Consider the following 22,578-nt stretch of genomic DNA (forward strand, 5'->3'; position numbering starts at 1 on the left):
TGGGTCCAACAGAGAGCAAGAGAGGTGATTAAAGGACAGCGTTTCTCTTACAAGGAAAGGCTGAGGGAGCTGGGCCTGTTCAGACTCAGGAAGAAACAACGCCTTGAGAAGAGGGGACTTCATCGGTGTCTACCAGCGCATGAAAGACGGCGTCAAGAGGGTGGAGCCAGGACAGCACGCCTCTCAGCAGTGCCGGGCAATAGGACAAGAAGCAACAGGCAGAAACGGATCAAGTTCCACCTGAACCTGAGGAAGAACTTTTACTGTGCAGGTGACTGAGCACCGGAACAGATTGCCCCGAGAGGGTGCAGAGTCTCCCCCACTGGAGCTTTTCAAGAACCGTCTGACACACTCCTCTGCCATGTGCTCTGCGATGTCCCTGCTGGAGCAAGGAGGCTGCCGCACACAGGCACGGAGGTCCGCTCCAGCCCGCGACGACACGCCGCGAACCAAAATTCCCTTTACTGAGAGCGCCCCGCCCCGCCCCGCCCCGCTCCCCGAGCTGCGCCTGCGCAGAACCCCGCGCGGGGGAGGTGCCCTTGGGGCCGAGGCGCGGCGGTGCGTGACACCACCTGGCGACGTCACTCCGATGACGCCACCCGAACGACGTCAGGAGTGTGACGCCAGGGGGGCGCCGGTGGTGGGGGTGGCTGGGCTGGGCTGGGCCGGGGCCGTCAGCGCTTATGGAGGACGAGGACTGCCCTGACCTGGTCCCGATAGGCGCCGACGGCACGGAGCAGACCGATGGCGGCCCCGGCGGGAAGATCCCCGTGACGATCATCACGGGGTACTTAGGTGAGCAGCGGGAGCGGCGCGCGGCAGGGACTGCGTGCAGACAGGCAAGGCCCGGGCGGGCGGCCGGGCGGGGGCCTCCGCCCCACGGGCCGGGTGTGCAGCGCGGGGCCCTCCGGCCGCTCCAGTGGATTTGCAGGGCCACTCTGAGCAGCGGTGTAGGCACCCGTTGCTGCTTTCACCACCCTGCTTTCAAGAGGCCGCTTCGTTCAGGTCGCGATTGAGAAACGGCTCTTGGTCACTTTGCGTCAGAATAGCGCAACGTGTTTGGCTCAGTTAAATGCACACTGCGTTGCGGTCTGAAAAAGGTGAAGTTGGACGTTTTTCCCGTACTCCTCGACCAGCAGAGTTACTGTGTGCTACACACAGTTATGGCCTGTAAGAATCTGGTTAAATTTAGGATCTCCATCACTGTTCTAAAAGTTGTAACTTTGTTCTGCATCACACTGTTGCAGAGAAAAACCTCTTAAGGACAAGTAAGAAAGGTTCCCTAGTTGTAGTGGTCACCTGCTTTAGATTAGATGATCTCCAGAGATCCCTCCCAGCCTTGACAATTCTGTGATCTTGTGCATGGGATGAAACTGCTCCTAAGGTGGTGTCGCAGGGGTTGTGAACATGTTTTTTAACAACGCCCCGTTGAAAGGCAGTTAGTAGCACATCCATGGTTACTGACGGCAGAACTGGTCAGAAAAGGCAGTAAGAGGGAGAAGATTAAGTTTGCCTTTTGTAAAGAGAAGCATAGAAGTTAGTTTTGTAGGAAAAAACCGCCCAGCTAGTAGGGAACTTATAAGTTTACCAAGTACTGACATTTAATGAATGGAAAAATCTGTGAGTCATTTAAGACTGAGATTTAATGTTCTGTAGTTCTATGGGTTGAAATATATCTACAAATTAATTTCTACATCATTAGAATAGAATGTAGGGTATTAAAATGAAAACTTCTGTTTAGAATTGCTTGAAGTGTACATGTGCATGCATAATAGTATTTAGTTTTTATTTTAAACTTTATGGGTTTTTTTTTTTTACATTTTAATAGAAATATGGTCTGTGTTCTAGGGGCTGGAAAAACAACTCTTCTAAATTACATACTGACAGAACAGCACAATAAAAGAATAGCAGTTATTCTGAATGAATTCGGAGAAGGTATGTAAACATGCAGAAATCTTTCTTTTTGCCACAAAATGACAAGTATATAAAACTGCTGGAAACCAAGACTGTTGCAATTTTAAATCCATTACTGAAATTATTAACATACCTCATAGTCTTCAGAAGGGCAGAGAGTCTTTTTGCCGGTTTTCATAAAATAGTGACATGCATTAATCTATTTTGCACATAAATGTAGGCCCTCAGAGTAAAGTGAGTAAATACATCACCCTGTTGGAAAGTGCTATACCTCCATTTGTCCCACTCAGTTTCAAGCAAATGGAAATAAAAATAATATGTTGGTAGGTAATATTTTCTTTTGTTTGCTTTCCCCTAGCTATTTGCAAATCATCAAGAAAATGGGGAGATGTATGCTTGATGGCTATGGTTCTTTGAACTCTTTGCTTTCAGGATTTTTAATTGCTCTAGCTGTAATTTCATATCTGTACCATAGTAAGAAGCTTACATTGTTTACAATTTATCCTGCGTTGGTGGGGGATTTTTGTTGGTTTGTTTTCATCAATAAAGATACACGTAGCTTTTCTGGTCACAGAGCCTAAAATAAAATGTGCAGACAGAGCCTTTATTTGATAGGCAGGCGTAGGCTGGCATCCCTTTCTTTTAGCAAAGTTTGTGGCACTTAGGATGTGCCATCATCCAATGGGGTTTGATCTTTGTGGAATGAGCTTTGTCTTAGCTTTTAAATTTCTCAGAAAATACGAATTTCTTAAGAACATGTCAGAAACGTGGTCTCAGGAGAAAAGAATGTAATCCACATATCTCTCTCTTACAGGCATTGTCATGCAAGATTGTAGATTAAAAATATAGCACTACTTGTGTTTTCAGGAAGTGCCTTGGAGAAATCTCTGGCAATCAGTCAAGGGGGAGAGCTCTATGAAGAATGGCTAGAGCTCAGAAATGGCTGCTTGTGCTGTTCAGTAAAGTGAGTAAGGGCTATTGTCCAAGTTTTTACAGTGGATATTGTGGGGAATTGAAGAAGGGAGAAGACATCCAGAATTTCATTCCTTTGTTGGATAAAACAATTGGAATTTGGGAGGTAGAAATTTATTTCCTATTGCTGCCTTACTGGATTTGGAATTGGTGTCTTTCAGAAAAGTAATCTAAATACTAACTTATACACCATGGGGCTATTGTTGAGTAGGGATCTGTCCCTCTACTGTTAGTATAATATACTTCCATATAGAGAGCTGAATATTCAGGTAGGCTGGAACTAGGACTCAGGTTTCCGAATTTCCTCACAAAACACTTAGTCTGCTTCTTTCTTTGTACATTGGTTCCTACTTCAATATTGTATTCATCAAAAAGGATGAATGGAAAACCTTTTGTGACCTAATGAGACACGGTATCCAAATCTGTAAGCTGATGGTCATGGTAAAAAGCAAGAGAGTATTTGTTCCTTTGACATGTTTTTTTTTACCCTGTTTTTTTCAGTGCTGAATTGTTTGTGCTAAGTTTGTAAATAAGGGTCATGGCCTGTTTGTCCTGAAAATTTGGGAGAACTGATCTTTTGTCTTAAATAGTAATAGGTAGTAAGTGGAAAATGGAGGATCTTAGTGGATTCTGTTTTTCTGGGGTGGAAGGGATGCTGTCTTAAGAGAAGCATAAAAGTTTTATATACACTGGTTTTTTTATTGTTTTTACATGCTGCTATGTTTTATGTACATTGGTTTCTTATGTAAATGCTATACATTTCTGCTTCAGGCTGACTTCATCAGCTCTAATTTAGGTAAATGGCATGTTAATCTTGGTGTAGATGAGGTAGAAAGGCAGGGCAGCATGCTTCATTTCTGCCTCACCCCTTATTTCTGTATCTATCAGCTGCCAAACCAAATAGTTACATATCTACACAGCCTTACTGTCCTTTACAGGTTGTTCAGTGTTTGAAAACAAATCTTTAAGTCGCCTGGTGGGATTAGGCAAATGCTATTTTCAGACTAAAATGAAACAGAAAACTAAAATTTGCCTAATAATATACCAGCAGATAACTAAATTTTCATTGAGGACTGTAAGTCTGCAAATGTCCTGACTCAAAACCTTTTTCTTTGATGATACTGACACTGTGTTCTGCATCAGAAGATACATTTAAATACATGCTTTAGCTTGTTTTTTCTGTTCTCAGATTTAATTGTTTCTTCTTACAGGGACAATGGTGTGAAAGCAATTGAGAACCTGATGCAAAGGAGAGGAAAATTTGACTATATATTGTTAGAAACAACTGGTTTGGCAGATCCAGGTAGTTCATATTACAATTTTCATAACCATGATAATTATTCTGTTTTTATGAAGTGCTTATTTGCTCACCAGTTAGTTCACTTCGACAGTGGTGAGTTGTCAGGTGCCTATGCTTTGGTAGAGACTCTAATGAATTGATTCAAGGTGCAGATATGAGGTTGTGTTTGTTTGGGTTCTGTTTGCTGAACTTGCTCTAAATTGATTCTAAAGCTTGGTAGAAATACAGCTACAGTGTATTTCCATTTAGAGAAAAAACTGGGCTTAGCAAAGAGAAACATACTCTGAAAGTAGTAGTTTTCAGTACACTTTTGATGTTCTACATTACTCCTTTTAAAGTCTAAATAGTTTGCATCTGTTGTATTGTTACACTGGTTGTGATAGGCCTTATATTTTGTGAGGTCGTAAAATATATTGTGAAACAGACCAGTACATTCTTCTTAAAGAGCAATAATAAAAAAAACTGTTTTGGATGGCTTTTGTAAAATCCTTCTGTGCTCTTTAGTAGTATTTATTATTAAAAAAGTGTTTTAACTTGAGCGCATGTTAGGAATAGCCATCCAAAACAGTTTTCTCTAAATCATCCACATTAAAAATCTGTTGTAGATGGAGATGGAAGGAAATTCTTATCAGAAAATTGTTTGCCCTTTAGGAGACTGGTGCTTTCCAGCTCAAAGCTAAATAGTTGTCATTATAAAGTAATTTTCTTAAAAAGACAGACATTGATTTGGCCTCTGTTACACACAAATTCTGTCTGAGTCAAATTGGAAAACTATTAAGCTTTTTGGAAAAAAAATCAATAGATACCAGAAAACGATTTCATGTTGTGATCCCTGCTATATCTTGCCTGAGTAAGCACTAGAACGGCTGACAGGTATTTGAGTCTGATACAGAGTGGTGTTTGAAGGACTGCATCGTATCACTTCAGGTAAACAGTTTCAGGTGCCAGAATTACTTTAGTCACTGATCTTATTGTTAGCACTGCAAATACAGTTTTTCTATGAAATACCTCAATGTTGGTAGTTTACTGGAAAAATCTCAATTTTGCAACTGTATGTATACTACACTTCTTAGGAGCTGTGGCCTCCATGTTTTGGGTTGATTCTGAGCTGGGAAGTGACATCTATCTTGATGGTAAGAAGTGCAAGCTTATTTTCCTGTGTTGGCATTTCATATCTGGATTTGGAGTAATGTATTATTGGTGTTTTAAGGCAAGGTTTCAGAAAATGTTTGAAATTTATGAATTTGGTTTTTACGTTGCCAGATTTGATCACAGAGATATCCCTGTTTATTTACTTGGTGAGGTGCTCAATCTTGCTAAATCCAGAAAAAGTTGTGTAATGATTTTTTAAGGGATCAGATATGGACAGCTCTTGATAGTGATGTATGCAGAAAATCCCATTAGCTATATGTTATAAAACCTCATTTAGGAGTAATATTACAGCATACTTTTTTTCTCTTTCTTCCTTCCCCACTTCTCCTGAAATGCAGTGTTTCCTAAAGGGTTTCCTATTTTTCTGAATTTATAACTTCTCAACACCTGGATGTTTCTACCTTTTGTTTTTTGCTTTCTTTGCCTATTGTACTCATTGGCTTTAATATTTGCTGTGTTCTAATAAAAACATGAGATTACTGAAAGATAAGTCATCACTATATGTAGTTAAAGAGCAATTTTTTAATGTAGGAAAAAAAGTTTAATTTTGGCTTAAAAAAATGCCCTACTAACATTTTGGTCAGTCTGTGAAATACCCATCTAACCAAGGAAGGAAACATTGAGTTCAACATGAAGCAGCTTCCTAAGTTTCTGGCAGAGACTTGCAAATTCCTGGTCATTTACCATCAGAATGGCTGCATACATCAGTCAGTCCCTTAATTTGTTTCAATATTCTGTAAAAGCATACCTCAGACAATTTCCTCTTGTGGAAGATGAGTCATCTACTTTGTGAGAATTTATCTCACGTGGTTCTGTAGACATTTTACTACTGCAGATGTGACAATGAATAAAAAAATACTTAGATAACAAGTTTAATGTTCACATACTTTCAGTGCTTCCAGTTTATTATAACTAGTTGTAAATGTGCTGATATTGTTTCCTTTGTACAGGAGGTTTGCAAGTTATTAAACTGTCAGCTGCTTTCAGCACATTTCTATTCCATTTTAATATTTTAGGTATTGTGTCTGTTGTTGATGCAAAGCACGGATTACAGGTAAGTTACTAGATTTGTTACATGGTTTAAAACTGCAGCATTAGAACAGCTATTGCAGTAATGTTCATGTGGATTAATTAATTTTAACAATAGCTGTAATTCTTAGGTTGAATGAGGATGTATTTCATTATTACTATCTTTTGAATGGGCGCAAGGAATTACTGATTTTTGCAGGAATTCAGATTCATACAGACACAGCAACAGGAGTGACAAGAGTTGCCAGGTTGCTAAGTTCTTGGTTTCTTCTAGATCTATCTCTTCACTCAGGAATGTTGCTTTTAATCCAATTGCTGTAAAAACAATGGAGAAATTGGTCAGTGCTCTGTGTTACTTGAAAGGGGAGTACTAAGAACAGATGTCTTATACAGTGTGGTAACAACTGAGTTAGGGCTCGGTCTGGGAAGGGTACTAATGTAATGGTAGCTGTGGCAGGGATAAATGAGAGCACAGAGTGTCCTGGTACTGCTTCACATTAAAATATTATATGGAAGCAGACAAAAAGAGCAGGTATTAGAGTAATCTGTATATAAAATATAATGTAAGAACAGGCATATAGAACAGTAAGCTTGGGTCAGCAAAAATTGTGATTAATTCAAATAGTTCAGCTTTTTTTTCCCTTTTTTTTGGTAATAGGTGGGTGTAAATATAACTATTTGCAACTTAATAACTTAGGAGGTTACTGCTTTGATTGGGTATTGATTTTGCAGGATTCAAAAAAAGTGACCATATGAAAAAATGCTTTCATCATTGTGAGAAATGCCGCTCACTTTTAAAATTTCAACATTTTATTAAACCGTAACAAAATAGAACAAAAGGACTGAATAAGAAGAAAGACCATACAAGGGGGAAAGGGGGACTCTAGCGAGAAGAGAGGGCATCCAAACAACAAATCACAATAACGTAACTATACATTAATGAAACTTCTCTTAACATACATAAAATATTAATCTCTTAATTGCGAGAGCCAACCATTGCATTAATCATCTATACCAAACCCCCCTATTTCTTTTCTGTAAGTCATTTGGCTCGAGCAATTAATTCCCATTTTTAATTTTGATTATCTACTCTTATTTCTCTTGAGTCAGATTTTATTTTGGTTGAGTCATAATAGTATCTGTTGATGTGAGTGAGGACAGTGGGATAAGGGGAAAAAATAAAACCTCAGGTTTTGCTTAAGCAGAATGATTGGTGGAGTTGGTGACATGAATTGGTTGGGGCAGACAAAAGGGAATCACGGAGGTCTGGTATAGCTTTTTACCCTCATCTACCCTGCCCATGGGGTTGCTACCCAGGTGTAGCAGGTGTATCTTGGGGGGCGAGTATAGAGGCCAGCTTGAGTTGGCCCTCTAGTCCCTGTTGTACTCTATTTGTCAATTGTACCTGTATTGGATTCTGTAGGGAAAAGACAACTGAGGAATGATAGGGGTCTGGTGTAGCTTCTGCCCCCACCTTACTATGCTTACGGGGTTGCTGCCCGCAGCAGGGCTATATAATCTTCTTGGTGGCGAGCACAGGGGCCAGCCTGGTCTTGCCCTCTAGTCCCTGTCTTACTTGTCAATGCCCAAGTGAACTACCCCAGCACCTCTCACTGTTCCCTGTGTACTTCCCCTCAACAGACACTTGCAATCCCCACCCATTAAAACAGGACAATTACATCAATAACTGATACAATTCAAATTCCCCACCCAAAGTGTTACTTAAAACAGTCCTCAAGCTGGCTGGTGGAAGTGTGACTCTACTTTTTGGACATCCTAGTGCTTCTCTGGTTATCTCTCAGTCTCTGCTTAAGAGTCAATCTTGTCTTACTTGGTCTGGATGTTATAGTCCATTCTTTGGGTTCTTCCATCATGCCTTTAATTCTGTTGACATGAGTCCATTGCTGCTCTGTGGTTTGCACAGCTGATTCAGTGGTTAGTACCTGAAAAGGGACCTCCCCACTGAGGGGTAATGCTTTCAAACCTTTCCCCCTTTGCGCCCACTACTTGCATGGTATTTTGACTCTTCTTGCATCCCTTTTGAATTTTACAAACACAAGTGTTTTCAGCTCTCTCTTGTCTATCAAAAATTCAAATTCTTCAGTTTGGGGACTTATTAAGATTACCAAGGGCTCCTGATACTCTGTTCCCAATAGGTAGAGCCCTTGACACCTCTAGTCTTCCGTCTCCCCTCTTCACTCATTCTCGTAAACCTTCAGGTCCCTTTCCCTTTGGCAGCAATTTCTCTTGATATGTCCATTTTTCTTACAATAAAAACAAATCTGTTCTTCTGTAATGGCAGTTAACATTACTCTGGCCTTTTCCTTTACTTTCTCTTCATCCCTCCTGACGTATGCTTTCTGTGCCTCTCTTAAGAGATCCTCCAATCCCCTTTCTTGCCAACTGTCCAACTTCCCTAATTCTCTCCATATATTTGGCCATGCATAGGTGATGAAATATATCTTTAGCAAGGTCTATCTGGCTGCTGTATCAGGGTTGATAACTGAATACTACCTCATATTTTTCCTCAGTCTTTCTAGCCATACTGTTGAGGTTTCTTTCCTCACTTGTTCTTCATCAAATGCCTTACAAGCATTCTGGCTTTGCGGGGCTGCCTCTTATATCCCTTAATATCCCTTACAATTAAAGTTCTATAATCTTTCCTCCATGTTTTGCCTTCCCCCAAGGTTGTTGTGGTCTCAAATAGGGCATATAGTGGGCATCTTCAGATCCCCAGGGGGTCCTTGCATGTGCTCCCTTTCCTATATCTGCATCCCAGCCATCCAGATCATCTCTCTTTCCTCTGGTGTAAATAACATGGTTGCTTAATAATCATTATTGATTGCATTTCATCCCACATATAAATGCTGGCCTTAAAAATTGATCTAACTGTTCCGCTAATCTAATGGGGTCTTCTAGTAATCTTTTTAACTCTTTCTTGAACGTACATTAGAGGAATTGAGTGGTACAGTTAGAAATCTAATTGCCCCCTATGCCCACTCAGTGGTACTTCCCTCAGAGGAGATAATGTCACTCCCTGGTTCTCATTCCTTTAACTGTCTTCTTCTTGCTGTGCCATTCTGTCTTTAGTATTTAGAGTAGGCCCATGAAAGGACAAGGGAGGTGCAGTTGGTGCCAGTGGAAATGTAGGGGGCAAATAGTGTAATGGGTCCCATTCTTTACTCTTTGTTACTTTAAACACGCCCACCCTTGAAGGCGAGATTTCTTCTTCCCAACAAGCAGTGTAGTCACTCCCTGATTAAATGGTTTCTTAGCCCTTACATAGATGTTTAAAGCCCGATATATCCACTCTTTTTTCCGACCCATATCTCAGCCAAAGTACATGATCGGGCCTAATTTCTCCTATAGTCCACTCTGTCATAGAGTACTCTGTCATCTTAGCCTAGTCCTTATCTTTGGTGTTGGGGTCATATTTCGACTGGGCTAGTTTTCTTCCCAGGGGACTATTTGAGGGTATACCTGTTGATATCTCTTCACTTCCTACTTCCTTTAGGGATTCCCTACTTGCTCCTAGTCCTATCCTGACAGCCAATCACAGGCCCTCCTAACAAGGCCCACTTTCCCAATCAGTCAACCAAAAATCCTACCGCAAGGCCCGCCTTCCCAATTGGCCAGCCACAGGGCCTCCCAACAAGGCCCACTTTCCCAATCAGCCAACTACAGGTTCTAGCCTGCTTTCCAAACAGTGAGAAGAAGGAAAAGAAAGGAAAGGAAAGGAAAGGAAAGGAAAGGAAAGGAAATAAACCCTTAACCTTCTTCCTGGGAAGCAAAAGCAAACAAACTACCCGCTTGTAGTCCCATATAACCAAGTTGTCACTGCCGCAGTCTCACACTCTGGTGCCTTCTGGCATAGCGCAGGGCAACTGCCAAAAGCCACCCAGGTGGCCTCCTGCAGTGCCATGCCTTTATGCTGGCAGATACCGTAGGGAAGCTGGCATGGTCCAGTGCTCTGGTGCCTTCCAGGGCAGTGCAGGGCAACTGCTGAAAGCTACCCTTCTGGGCTCCTGGAGTCATGCAGCCTTATGCTGGCAGATCACAGGGAAGCTGCCACAGCCCAGTGCCCTCCAGAGCACCAGTGTGGGGCAACCACTGGGAGCCACTCACATGTGCTCCCACAGCTGCGTGGCCCCCAGATCACTGACCTAGCTCCTGATTGTCAGCAGTGCTGCATGCAAACTTTGTTCAGCAGACTCCACTGGGTCAGCAAGTGCAGAAAGTTGGCAGTGCTGTACGCAATCACACCTAGCATGCTCCAACTTGCCACCGCCCCCCCTCATCTGGGTTGGCAGCACTGGAAGTCTATCACGCCGAGTGCACACTGGAAGCTTATTGCACCGCGTGCTGCTGTCCCATGTGGTACCCCTGTGGTCCCACACTCTGTCAGGTGGTCCACACTGTTCAGCTGTTCCTGCTGCTGGTGGCCCCGCGCACCTGGGACCTTCCCTTCCAGTCTACCTGTGTGGCCCCACCTGCGGGATCATCACATGGATCCGATTGGCAGTTCCCGCAGTTGGTGACTCCCACCACCAGTGGCTGTATGTGCCTGGAACCTTCCAGTACATTTGTGGCTGCCGCTGACTGACAGTTCCTACTGATCTAATACCCACTAAATCTGGTAACTCTTACCTTGGTCTCCCCAGGTGCTCTTGAGTTCCCCCTCCTGCTTGTGGTTCTCTCCTAAGTCTCACACACTCCAAGCACACTCCCAGACTCCATCTCACACATACACAATATGCACTTTTTTCTGCATTTTTTTTCAGGGGGCTTTATCTTCACCCTCTTCCTTTTTGTTATTCAGTCTTCTGTTGTCTCCAGGGTGTCAACCTGCAATCACCAATGGTCCCAGGAGAGGTCAAACTCGGCAACTCTGTTAAACCCGGCAGAGGCATGCCTCTCGTCCAAAATCCCCTAGGGCCACAGAGATGAGGTTTTATATCCCGGACCAAGCCCTCATTTGTGAGAAACAATGCTCATTTTTCAAAGGTTTATTAAAACGCCCTCCTTCCACATGTCCCAACTACCAAAGCCATCTCTTTGCAACCATACAGGGGGGAAAGGGGGACTGTGGGGAGAACAGAGGACATCCAAACAAGAAATCACAATAATGTAACTATACATTAATAGAACTTCTCTTAATATACACATAATATTCATCCTTTAATTGCAGGAGCCAGCCACTGCGTTACCCATCTATAACAATCATTTAAAATTCCATGCTGTGGAAGTGTTTTTAATATTTCTGCATTTAAAATGGCTGCAAGTGGCTCAGAGAACTGAAGAATAATGGTTTAAAAATAAGAGAGTAATTCTTCCTTTGTAAGATTTTTTTTTGTTTGGATTACTTTGGTTTCTCCTTTCATTTGTGCTTATCTAATAGGTGACTTACCAAAAGGGTAAATCAGCAGTCCTGTCCTCTCATCGATTTGTGTTGGACTGGAAGAGAGCAAATCTAACCTCATAGCAGTTTGGCAAGTTAACTTCATTGTGTTCTGCAAGAACTTTTGTGGAGGAGTTGGTAGAAGAGTGAGAGGAAGGGGGTGATTTGCCCTTAAGTAGTCACTATCTTTCTAAATCAGCTCAACTATCACAAGAAATCATATGTTTTAGGTCAGCCCCTTTTCAGCTGGGTTCCCTCATACTAATTCAGATGTGTTTTATTGCTTGCAAAAATGTTGTTCCGTTTATCTTTTTCCATGCAGTGCTGAATTACTGTCTTAGATGAAATATAATTGTGTTGCACACAGCAGCGGTAAATTATTACTGAAAATTAGTTTTTCAAATGCTAGACTTTCAAGTAATATAACAGAAACAACACAAAAATGTTTTGAAACATTCAAATTTTCTATCTACTATTACCTTTGGCACCTCAATGAAAACATATATTATCTAATCAGTAAACCTGTATAACACTGACATCTACTCAGAATAGCAGGAACTTCAGACTTTCTCAGTTGTGTACTAAGTAAACTTTGGTATAGAAGGATTTGCTAACTTGTTTAGTTCCTCTGAGTGCAAAGCCTGACCTCAACAGCTGCTTATTATTCTAAGAACTTTAAAAGCCATACAGGTAATGACATTGAGATAATGGGCAGCAATTTAAGTATGCTATGCTTCAAAGAACCAACCCATTGCAAGAAAAGCTGACAAACATCCCCTGTGGCCAACCATACCACCATCTCTGTGCTAATTGATGCCATGGGTTATCAATCTAACAGGTTTGTCACATAGCAATCTGAAATACTAATTTCTTTAATCGATGGCAAACGGTTAGACAGCTTGAAGTTGCAGTCCTCAACTTCCAGGACCTGATATCTGGACTAGTGACATTTGTTCTTTTCAGGGCAACAAACCTAAACATTAAGTGAATAGAATCAAAACACAGAGGATTACAAAGAAAAGGTTAGAGGAGAGGTTCCTGAGAGTCATCTTGTTGTTGTTCTCTGCTTAGGTTGTGCACAATCAGGAAATAGTTCTGTTTCTTTTTACATGATAGACTCACAGTATGCAATAACCTATTTTTGCTTTTCTACAAGTAAAATGCTGTTAGATGCCTGATAATTCCAATAAAGAAAAAAGTTTTCTAGGTTTTAAAAAAGCTATATATTTCCCATGACAATTGATTCCACTTTTAATTAGGTATTTCTGTAACTTGAAACTGAGATTTTAAAGTAATATTCCTGGTACATTTAGAGCTGATGAAGGAGTGCACAGGACTCTAACTTTCCTGGCGATGTAAGCATGAGTGCCAAGTTCTTACTAATATTACAGCATCAGTTAGAAGTTTTACTTCCCTCAGATGTCTGTGACATTTCTCTCCTAGAGATTGCTACCTCCATGGCAGAATGGGCAGAAAATAACTTGTAGCTAGAACTTTGCTGCTTCAGTGTAGTCTGTTGCTGTGCCTAAGTTAAGTAAGCCTTTTTCTTGCTAAATGTTATGCTGCTGCTTGGGGTGCAGGTATTTTCTTCCCTTTCACTAATTCTTCTGTGAAGACAGTAGCTTGGGCAGACAAGTGGAGATGATACTGAAACTCCTGTAGCTTCTGATTTTGGACAGACTTGCCAAAGAGCAGTGGTTTGTTCATACGCACCTGAAAAAAGTTACCAGTTTTACTATCAAAGTACAGTTTGCCTTGTACAGTCTTCCAGAGAAAAAGAGTGTGAAGTTACATATATGAAATGCTGTGTTGCAAGCCTAGCCTGTGTTTTGTTAGTTAGTTGAGTTCACACTCATTTGTAAAATAACTGAGCCTTCATTTTCTTCCAGGTACATTTTTTCATTGTTACTGTATGTCATGGTAAATTTTTAACTTCATTTTAAAGCTGAAAAGTAATTAAAATAAATATTAGAAAGTTTTCCAACTCTTTAGCATTCTAATAATAATACTAAAGAGTTGGAAGAGTTAGACAGTTTAGAAGAGTTTGCTTTAAGCTAATTACAAATCTCTGTGATGGTGAATGTATAAATGTACTTCTTCATTATCATTTAACAGAAAGATTCTAGATGCCATCTTCCTCAATACTTTGTCGAAAAACAGACCTCAACTGAATTGGATTTGGCTTTCTTCAATTGCAAATGAATTTAAATTTAATTTGAATATGATTAATCCAATTCTTTTAATTTTTGTTTAGCACTTGACAGAGGAGAAACCAGAAGGCCTTATTAATGAAGCATCTCGGTATGGATGTAGAAATTAATTTTATATATCAAGTTGGGAATTGCACTGTATAAAAGTTCATTGGAAATGGGTTTTTTATAGGGTTTTTTTTTCTCCTGCTTTGCTTAAACTGAGGTAGATTGGTGTAATGAAGTAAAATGTTTATAAATGCTTCATTTGATCTTTCTGCCACTATAATTAAGGGTTATTGTAACAGTTGAAGTCTTCATAAAATAAAGGGACTTCAAGTATTGTATTACAAGGACCACATGCAAGGCAAATAGGGATTTGTAAAGTTGTTAAATCACTAACCACTTTGGATTAGATGACATAAAAAATCCAAACAAGCAAACAAACAAAACAACCCTGAAATAAAAGAATCTAGCAAGCCTTGATTTGATCTGTTAGGGTACAGAAGAACATATTGAGGAGAAGTCAGTTGTACTTTAATCATTCTCCATGGTGTTCTAGTTTGATTAATGCTTGCCCTTCTGTACTAACAATGTTCATACTATCTTTTGGGGCCATGGGAGAGATGATGTTTCTGCCTTACAGATAAAGTATTTGTTTGTAAGTGATGTCTTTTTCTCTCTTTTTTTTTTCTTAATACATAGGCAGGTTGCATTAGCTGATCTTATAATCATCAATAAAACAGATTTGGTTTCAGAAGAAGAATTGAATAAAGTCAGAACATCTGTGAGGTATGAAACTTTTGGAATGACTAATGCCAGCACTACTTCATCAAAAATCACTAGTAAAACTACTTCATCAAAAATTAATTTAAACATAGTTACTTCTTTACTGGTGTTAGAATAGAAATTAGATCTCATTGGATTGGCAAAAATTGGTAAGCTTATAAGAGAAAAGAGACTGCCTCTTGCTAAAGATATATCAGTCCTTCTATGTACTTACACAATCTTATCATTTTGTCTATCTAGGTAATATTTGATGTTATTCACAAGGACAGGCCTTTGTCTTAAGTGTTTATATTTTTACATTTCTGAACAGCTGTTGCCATCTTTGAGAATTAGCAGAAGTGGAAAAAAATCTGCTGGTAAATATGAGTTCACTAGCAAATGCAAAGATATATAGAGGAAGTCTCAAACAACTGTCATGGGAGCAGAAGAACCAATGGTCTGAATCAAATTAATGATCGAAGACATTACTCTTTACTATCAATACCATGATAAGCCAAATTAAACATTAACATTTTTAAATACTTTACAACTATATTAGTATTTTTAAATATGAAAATAAAAATGCTTAGACTGAGCAGAATGTATTGTGAATAGCTTTGGATAGGAAAACGCTGTTCTCACTGGTGGTATCATGTTGTCAGAACTTGTGAAGTTCCCCAGCTGTTAGTGGAAACCAAATATCTCAGCCCATATCTGATAGTTATTTAACAAGCTAATAACATAGTTGGGATGCTATTTCACATGATGCTGTCCATTGTTAACATATTCAAGCAATATATCATAGCTATATTTTCATCTAACTAATGATTTTTCTGTTTTATTTTAGGTCAATAAATGGACTTGTTAAAATTCTAGAGACACAAAGATCAAGGTATTAAATGGCCACTATTACTAGGTACTAGATCCTGCTTATTTAGTGACACTTTAAAGTGTTCTATTAAATCAGCTTTATTAAAGGAAAATTATTGAATTAGAAATCCAATATTTATTTTATGAATAAGCATCTAGAAAAAAATTTTGAGGAAGTAAAAATGTATTTTTAATTTGTATTTTTCTTTGTTAGTGTTCATATCTCAGAATGCCAGAATGAGTGAGGTTGGAAGAGAGCACAGTGGGTCATCTTGTCCAACCCTTTTGCCTAGCAGGGTCATCCCAGAGCACATGGCACAGGATTGTGTCCAGATGGTTCTTGAATATCCCCCATGAAGGAGACCCCACAGCCTCTCTGGGCAATCTGTTCCAGTGCTTGGTCACCCACGCAGTAAAGTAGTTCTTGTTCATGTTCAAGTGGAACTTACTGTGTGTCAGTTTCTGCCTGTTGCCTGGCAGCACTGAAAACCTGGTCCATCCTCTGGCACCCTCCCTTCAGATATTTCTATACACTGAGGAGATCCCCTCTCAGTCATCTTTTTGAGTCTGAACAGGCCCAGTTCCCTCAGAGTGAGGTGCTCCAGTTCTTTAAACATCTTTGTTGCCCTCCCCTGGATTCCCTCCAGGAGCTCCATGTCTCCCCTGTGCTGAGGAGCCCATAACTGGGTACAGAACTCCAGGCAGAGCCTTACTAGAGCTGACTTGGAGGGGCAGGATTGCCTTCCATGAACTGCTGGCAATGCTCTTCCTAATGCACCTTAGGACACCCTTGACCTTCTTGGCCACAAAGTTATACTGTGAAACAACCTTGTGATTGAAGAGCAGCTTGCATGGCCAGGTTGGTTTTGAGCTAATAATGTGCACTACAGTGTTTTCCTTTAATTGTGTCACCTTAAATATTATTCTCATTGCTGCTGCAAATAAGTTGTTACTACAAAATTACTTGGAAAGCAGTGGAAGGAAGTTACAAGAACAAAAAGAAAAAAAATCATTGCACTGTTTTTTGCTATTTTTAATTGAAATTCTGACTGAGATTTCTTCTTTAATAAGGACTTAAACAGATACTGTATTCCGAGGAGCATTAGGAGTGCAGTATAACTTCCAGACTGGTGGGACTGATTTGTGCACTTTTACATCAATTATTGTGGTCAAAGTTCATAAAATACAGGTTTTTGATTTAAACAAATTTAAAGGGTATTGTCAAATGTCATTGGAAATTGTAAAGAAAAATACTTGCTGTTGTTGGGTGATCAGATAGGACCAATTTTGAAGAAGATACTGAACTACATTATTTGTGTTTTAAATGTCCATTAGGGGGAGATTCAGCTTGTGATCTCTTCACATATTGTATGGTGTCTGATGCCAGCTAGCACTATGTTTTGAATATGAGATAAAGTGGGCCTCAGATTCAGTCCTCCATGACAACTCTTTGTTACTTGTAAATATTCTTCTGTAAATGATACATGCAGTCTCTTCCATTATTAAACATTCCAAATGTGAAATAAGCACAAAATTAATTTATTGGCATGTTATTTGAGGACATACCCCTTTTAAGAGGGGTTTGTCCCTCAAAAGCCCACATTTAAAAGGGAGGGTTACTACGTGATGTTTTAGAACACTGCTGAGAACTGAGCTGGTAATGAATTTTACGCAGGAATTGTTTGTGTATTCCATTATAAGTCTTTCATCTTAGAAATTGCTTGGTACAACTGCTGTTGAATGCAAAACTTGAATGATTCTGGTTGTATTCAAGAGGTGGGTGTTTTTTTACCTGTTCTTTTTATTTAGCCACATTTCATTAACTGCATCTGAAAAGCTGTCAGTTGCTATTAGCAGTGAAATCTGTAGTCTGTATTGCTTTGTGAAGAAAAATTTTTTATGTAAGTTTATAGGTAGCCATTCTTGTAAGCAGATATGATTGGTACTGCCTATTCTGTATTACATTTTTCTTTTGTATGTTTCAAATTGTAGAGCTGAAATGCCTAGTAGTAGTGCTTCCCTCATAAAGTTGTTTTCAGTTTTGTTTGCTAACAGTGTGTCAGTATAAGCTACATGTATTCCAGGTGTTTGTCTCTGTCTTGAGAGGCTCAAGGTTCCTTTTCCCATTCAGGGAAAATAATTTATTATTCAGGCATCCAGTATAAGGGATTTTATCATATTTTTGGAAATACCTTGTATTTTACTGTAAAACAGAAAATTTTAAAAATTTTGTTTCTGTGCTTACATGTTATTGTGTAATCAAACACAGCATTTCCTTGTAGAAGACAGTACCAGCCACTGATACCCAAATATAAGGCTAAGTATTCGTGGCATTAGTCTGATAGACAAGACAAGAAAACAAATATTTGCTTCAGTAAACACCTTTAAAACCTGACATTTAAATACATGAAAAATACAAAGCTTTCATTTTCCCTCTCTCTTTAGAGTTGATCTCTCTAATGTCTTGGACCTACATGCTTTTGACAGTTTATCTGGAGTAAGGTATGGTGATAATTTTGTTGTCTTCTATTAGATAAAAATACCTGTGTATGAAACAGACTCACTGAAATCCTGGCTCAAATTTGCATCTGAGTTTCTGTTAGAAATTCTAGTTTTAGTCTGTCCTGTCTAGACCAGGACAGCCACATTTTAAAAATGATTGCTTTATAAGTGGTAATATCAGATGGAATTCCTTTCTTCTTCAAATACCTGCAAAAACCTTTTTGACCTTATGAAGTTAAATGAGCCAGAGTGTGTGTGGTTGGTTGGGTTTTTTCCCCAAAATGCAAGTTTTGGTATAGTATCAGAGTAGATTTGTACACCTCTCTGGTTCTTTTAAAGCATTTCAAAATTTTTCTCCTTTGCATCGTGATGAAATGGAGGCCTCTGTAGATTACACACAAAAGAATGAGGGACTGATGTTCTACAGCAAACAAAGGCTCTACAAATTCTGATAACTCTGTTTGTCATTCCGGGCGTTTTTAAATGCTGAATGCATGATTCAGCATCCTGAATGGGTGCAGAAATAAAATGGGAAGGAAGGGGGGAAGGTCTTTCTGTTCATTGTGTGTGCTGAAGCACAGCAAAGAGAGTGAGGAGTACTGGAGCAATCATAAAGGAAAGGAGGGAAAAGGAGGGCAGTATCAGCTTCATTCTTCTTCCTGGATACAAACTTTTCACTTCAGATAATAGAATGGAGCAAATTTCTTATTCGCAGTAGGGAGAAATTGCAGGACATGCAAATTAGTAACCTCTATTAGATTACATGTGCTTGTGAGATTTCCCTCTGAACTGGTACAGTACTATCAAAATGATAGGTTTTGTCTTTTTTTTTTTTTTTTTCCTGGCACTGGCTTTTGTCTAATCAGTGTGAAATACTGTAGTGTTTGTTTCAAGATTTCTACCAATGGCAGCATCAGGGAGATACCAAACTAGGCATCCAAAACAAAGTTAAGGGAGGAGGGAGAGTGATACATCCTTTAGAGGCAATAGATAACTATTAGTTTGTAAGCCAGATCATAAACCCATGTTCCAAGTTCTTATAATGGATCAGCTAACTGAATTGATTCATGCTGGAGCCTCACAACAGAGATAAAGCAGTAACAATATGTGAACCAGAAAAAGATTCCTGTTCCTGTTAACAGCAGTTCACAGATCTGATTACTTGTAACATTAAGTGGTGTTCTGTGTAGTTTACTAGTTTGCTGCACTCCACAGATCTGAGAAAGTTCTTAAGGAACTGACAAAAAAAAAATCTTTATTGCTTTCCTCAGGCTAGTCTTCTCTCTTTTCTCACTCAGTTACTTAGAGCTTCTCAATATTTGGTATTAAAACAGAGGAAACACTCTAAAATGCAGCATTTAAAGACAAATTCTAAATTGCCAAGAAGATTGTAGACTACTTAAATAAAGTTCGGTTTATTTTGTTTATGTTTGAACTCAGTACAGCAAGATTGCTTACCCTGTTTTTAGTCCCCAGACACAGAAATTCTTACATAAAATATTAGTGGTGGTTTCAGTGCCATCACCTGAGCAGAAAAATTCTTTGCATCCAGCACCACAGTACATTCATAAATATTTTCTTTTAATGGCATATTGCGGGAAGGATTTCTGTCAGCAGACAGATACAACATCTGTTTAGTGTGACTGTGTGATAGAACCTTGTAATCTGTATATACCCTGAAGTCACAGGAAACACATCATGAATTCTGCATTCTGTGAAGGGCAGTATGAGAAGAAGACAGCAAAGCAAAGGAAACAGGAGAAGTAGGAATGTGAAATGTTACTTCTGTCGTGGACAGTGCCTTTTTTCCCCACCACAAAGGCTTCTTAAAATTTTACAGTCATCAAATTAGGAGGAGGGATTTTTATGGGCAGTCTTCTCTGAAGTGGCAGAGGACTTCATAGTAACTTGTGCTACAGTATTTCTTTGTGTGTTATTCACAATATAGAGAGAAAACAGAAACAGTACAGAAGATGGTATTTGAAGAAATTTAGCTGTCTTGATTAATTGAGACAGATGTGGATGTGAAATCTAAAGCTGCAGTACAATTTTCTGTTGTCACACAAAAAGATGCAGTATGACCCTAAATATTAGTTTACAAAAGAAGTTCCCAAGTAGAGCTTGAACTTAGGGTCTTATTGAGTAGAGAGTATCTGTTTTAAGTTAGCAGGCACACTGCATAGTAGACGTGAGCTGTACAGCTGAGAAGTGGAAGCTGGTATACAGTATCTCAATTCGTGTTACAGATTTCCTTCTCTCAAGCAACAGCTTTGTAAATTATTTTCTTCTTGATTTTCAAATAATTGTGAAATTTTCTAAAAAAACCAACATCTATTAACTGGATAAATTCTAGTGGTTTATTTTTTCGTGCTTGTTTTTATGAAGTAGTTTGCTGTTTTTGCAGAAAGGAGTATCAAAGGTTTGTGTTCATTGAAGTATAAATGTTTTTAATGCTGAGGATATTGCAAATCAGGACTATAATTCTCTTTATGTTTTAAAAAGCCTAATTTTCTAACATGTGGGAGGGGTTCCTGCTCTCCCTTGGGAGGCAGCAACAGTTTAGAAATCAGCTGCTGCTCTCCACCCCAGAAGAGCTGTCAATCAATGTTTAGCATACTCCCCAGTTCCAGAAAGTTCAGTTATTCTGTTACCCCCATTGGCTCCTGTTAGAATACCACTCCTCCTCTGTACCCCAATTAGTTCTCTGTATGTCACCCCACTCTGTCTCCCCCCCTTTACCCGTTGCCCGTTGGCTGTTTTGTACCCTAACCACTCCTACTCCTTTGCCCTTAATACCCAGCCCCGCCTTTCCTCGGGGCTTCCGGAGCTGGCTCCCTTCTGGAGAGTCCGTGCCCCCCGTTTTTCCCTCCTGTTCCTGCGACGCTCCTGAAATAAAGCCTCTAGGAATAAAGCCACTTCAGAGCCCTCTCGTCCTTACGGTGGAGCTATCCGGGTCCCGCCACATCCTCCCCGCGGACCAGTCCTCTGAGGGTTTTCCCCCGGACAGGCTGGGCACCCGGGTGAAGCCCGGAGGACTTGTAATTTAATACACTAACACAAACAATTAACTATATCAAACAAATATAATTAAACATTTCTATTTTGAGGTTAAAAATGAATTAACCGTTGAAGCTTATTCTGAATATATGGTCTATCTTTGATATTTCAGCTTTGCTCTGCAATACTGGAATTTTAAATTTTGAAATGAAGACATTTTGCCAACTCTACTCAAATATGACATTTAACTTAACTTATTTTCAGTTTGCAGAAAAAGCTTGAGCATGTAAAGACAACACATGCACATCTTGATAAGGTAATTACCAAAAATACTGCTTTGATGTTTTTGCAACAGGGCTGTTCAATATTGCATGCTGATTTTGTTTCAGAAGGTTCCAGTTAGGGAGTAATGTGTTCTAAGGTATTTGAAAGATGACCTAGATTACACAAAAGGAATGTGCTTTGTTGTAGATAGATTCTAAATGGCTATATTATATTATCACTTTCAAAAATAGCTTATAAGCTTCCAGTGCTCCACTCAGTCATGTCATTTGTTGAGTCCCATGGAGCGTATTAGTGAACCAAATAGACCTACTTTTTTTTTGAGGTATTTGCAGAAACAAGTCCTAAATTTGCAGCCAGTCTGTCCTGTAGGTTTTCTGTCCAAAAGAAAATCTCTCTGGTTCAATTGTGGTGACAGTCCTCCTTGGAGTGTCCCTAGGTGGGTGGGGTTCACCCATAGGCCACCAGTCCCCTCAGTACTGCAAAAAAGTAAAAACTTCTATCTCGTTAAGGTGTCTTAGAAAAGTGAGCTTTCTGCAGAAGGTTTCTGTGATTAAATTTAATTTTCAGGTTAAAATATGATGCATACACTGTCTGTGTTTTGCTTTTTAAGCTGCATATTTTAACTGTGAAGTTGCTAGTCTTGAAAACAGGAAAAGGCAATTATAATTTAATTTTGGAACTAAAGATTAAATGCAAAATCAGTTCATGCTTAATTATAATTACAATGACAATGTTGATAGTTTTTGTTTAATCAAAATTCTAAAATATGCTCAGTTATAGCATCATAATAGATCCCTAAAGTAGATGGAAAGGTTAAATAGTATCCTTCCTGAATGTTATGAGTTATAGTATCCTTGTATTATTAAGGAGATTATTGTTAGTTTTGTAGTGTGGAGCCATTTGACAGAATTTATTGTTAGTATCTGTGTTTAGTTTAACACCCACATATTTAAGATGACATATTGTTGAGACATTTGAGGCATCATGAGGGCAGAACACTTCTCACAGTAGGCTGCAAGTCCTTGTTGTAAGACAAAGTGTGCTTATTATCTTCGTGTTGAAGGTCAACTAAAACAAACTGCACTGTGCTTGGAGCACAGTGAACTTAGGTCTGACATGTTTTGAAGCTGCTCAGAATGTTAGCTCTTGATTGTTTAGATAAGTTTACTTGGTTTACTTAGACAAACATTTGCTGCTTGTTA

General features: G+C 39.4%; 1 protein-coding gene across 3 annotated transcripts in view; it reads left to right on the plus strand.

The window, feature by feature from the left end:
• The first annotated feature begins 508 nt into the window (after positions 1-508).
• The window catches only part of LOC128802433 (zinc-regulated GTPase metalloprotein activator 1A-like), a 29,735-nt gene continuing 7,665 nt past the window's right edge, over positions 509-22,578 (plus strand). The window contains exons 1-11 of one of the 3 annotated variants that reach the window (XM_053968785.1): positions 509-795; positions 1,849-1,935; positions 2,782-2,878; positions 4,098-4,189; positions 5,260-5,319; positions 6,355-6,392; positions 14,020-14,066; positions 14,660-14,746; positions 15,570-15,614; positions 18,038-18,094; positions 21,356-21,407. In XM_053968785.1, coding sequence (XP_053824760.1) covers positions 684-795; positions 1,849-1,935; positions 2,782-2,878; positions 4,098-4,189; positions 5,260-5,319; positions 6,355-6,392; positions 14,020-14,066; positions 14,660-14,746; positions 15,570-15,614; positions 18,038-18,094; positions 21,356-21,407 — 774 coding nt within the window. In that variant the 5' untranslated portion in view covers positions 509-683. The remainder of the gene's footprint in view (positions 796-1,848; positions 1,936-2,781; positions 2,879-4,097; positions 4,190-5,259; positions 5,320-6,354; positions 6,393-14,019; positions 14,067-14,659; positions 14,747-15,569; positions 15,615-18,037; positions 18,095-21,355; positions 21,408-22,578) is intronic. The other 2 variants (XM_053968783.1, XM_053968782.1) reach the window with 2 other exon arrangements.

This window comes from Vidua chalybeata, chromosome Z, assembly GCF_026979565.1.
Source record: "Vidua chalybeata isolate OUT-0048 chromosome Z, bVidCha1 merged haplotype, whole genome shotgun sequence".
Lineage (NCBI taxonomy): Eukaryota > Metazoa > Chordata > Aves > Passeriformes > Viduidae > Vidua > Vidua chalybeata.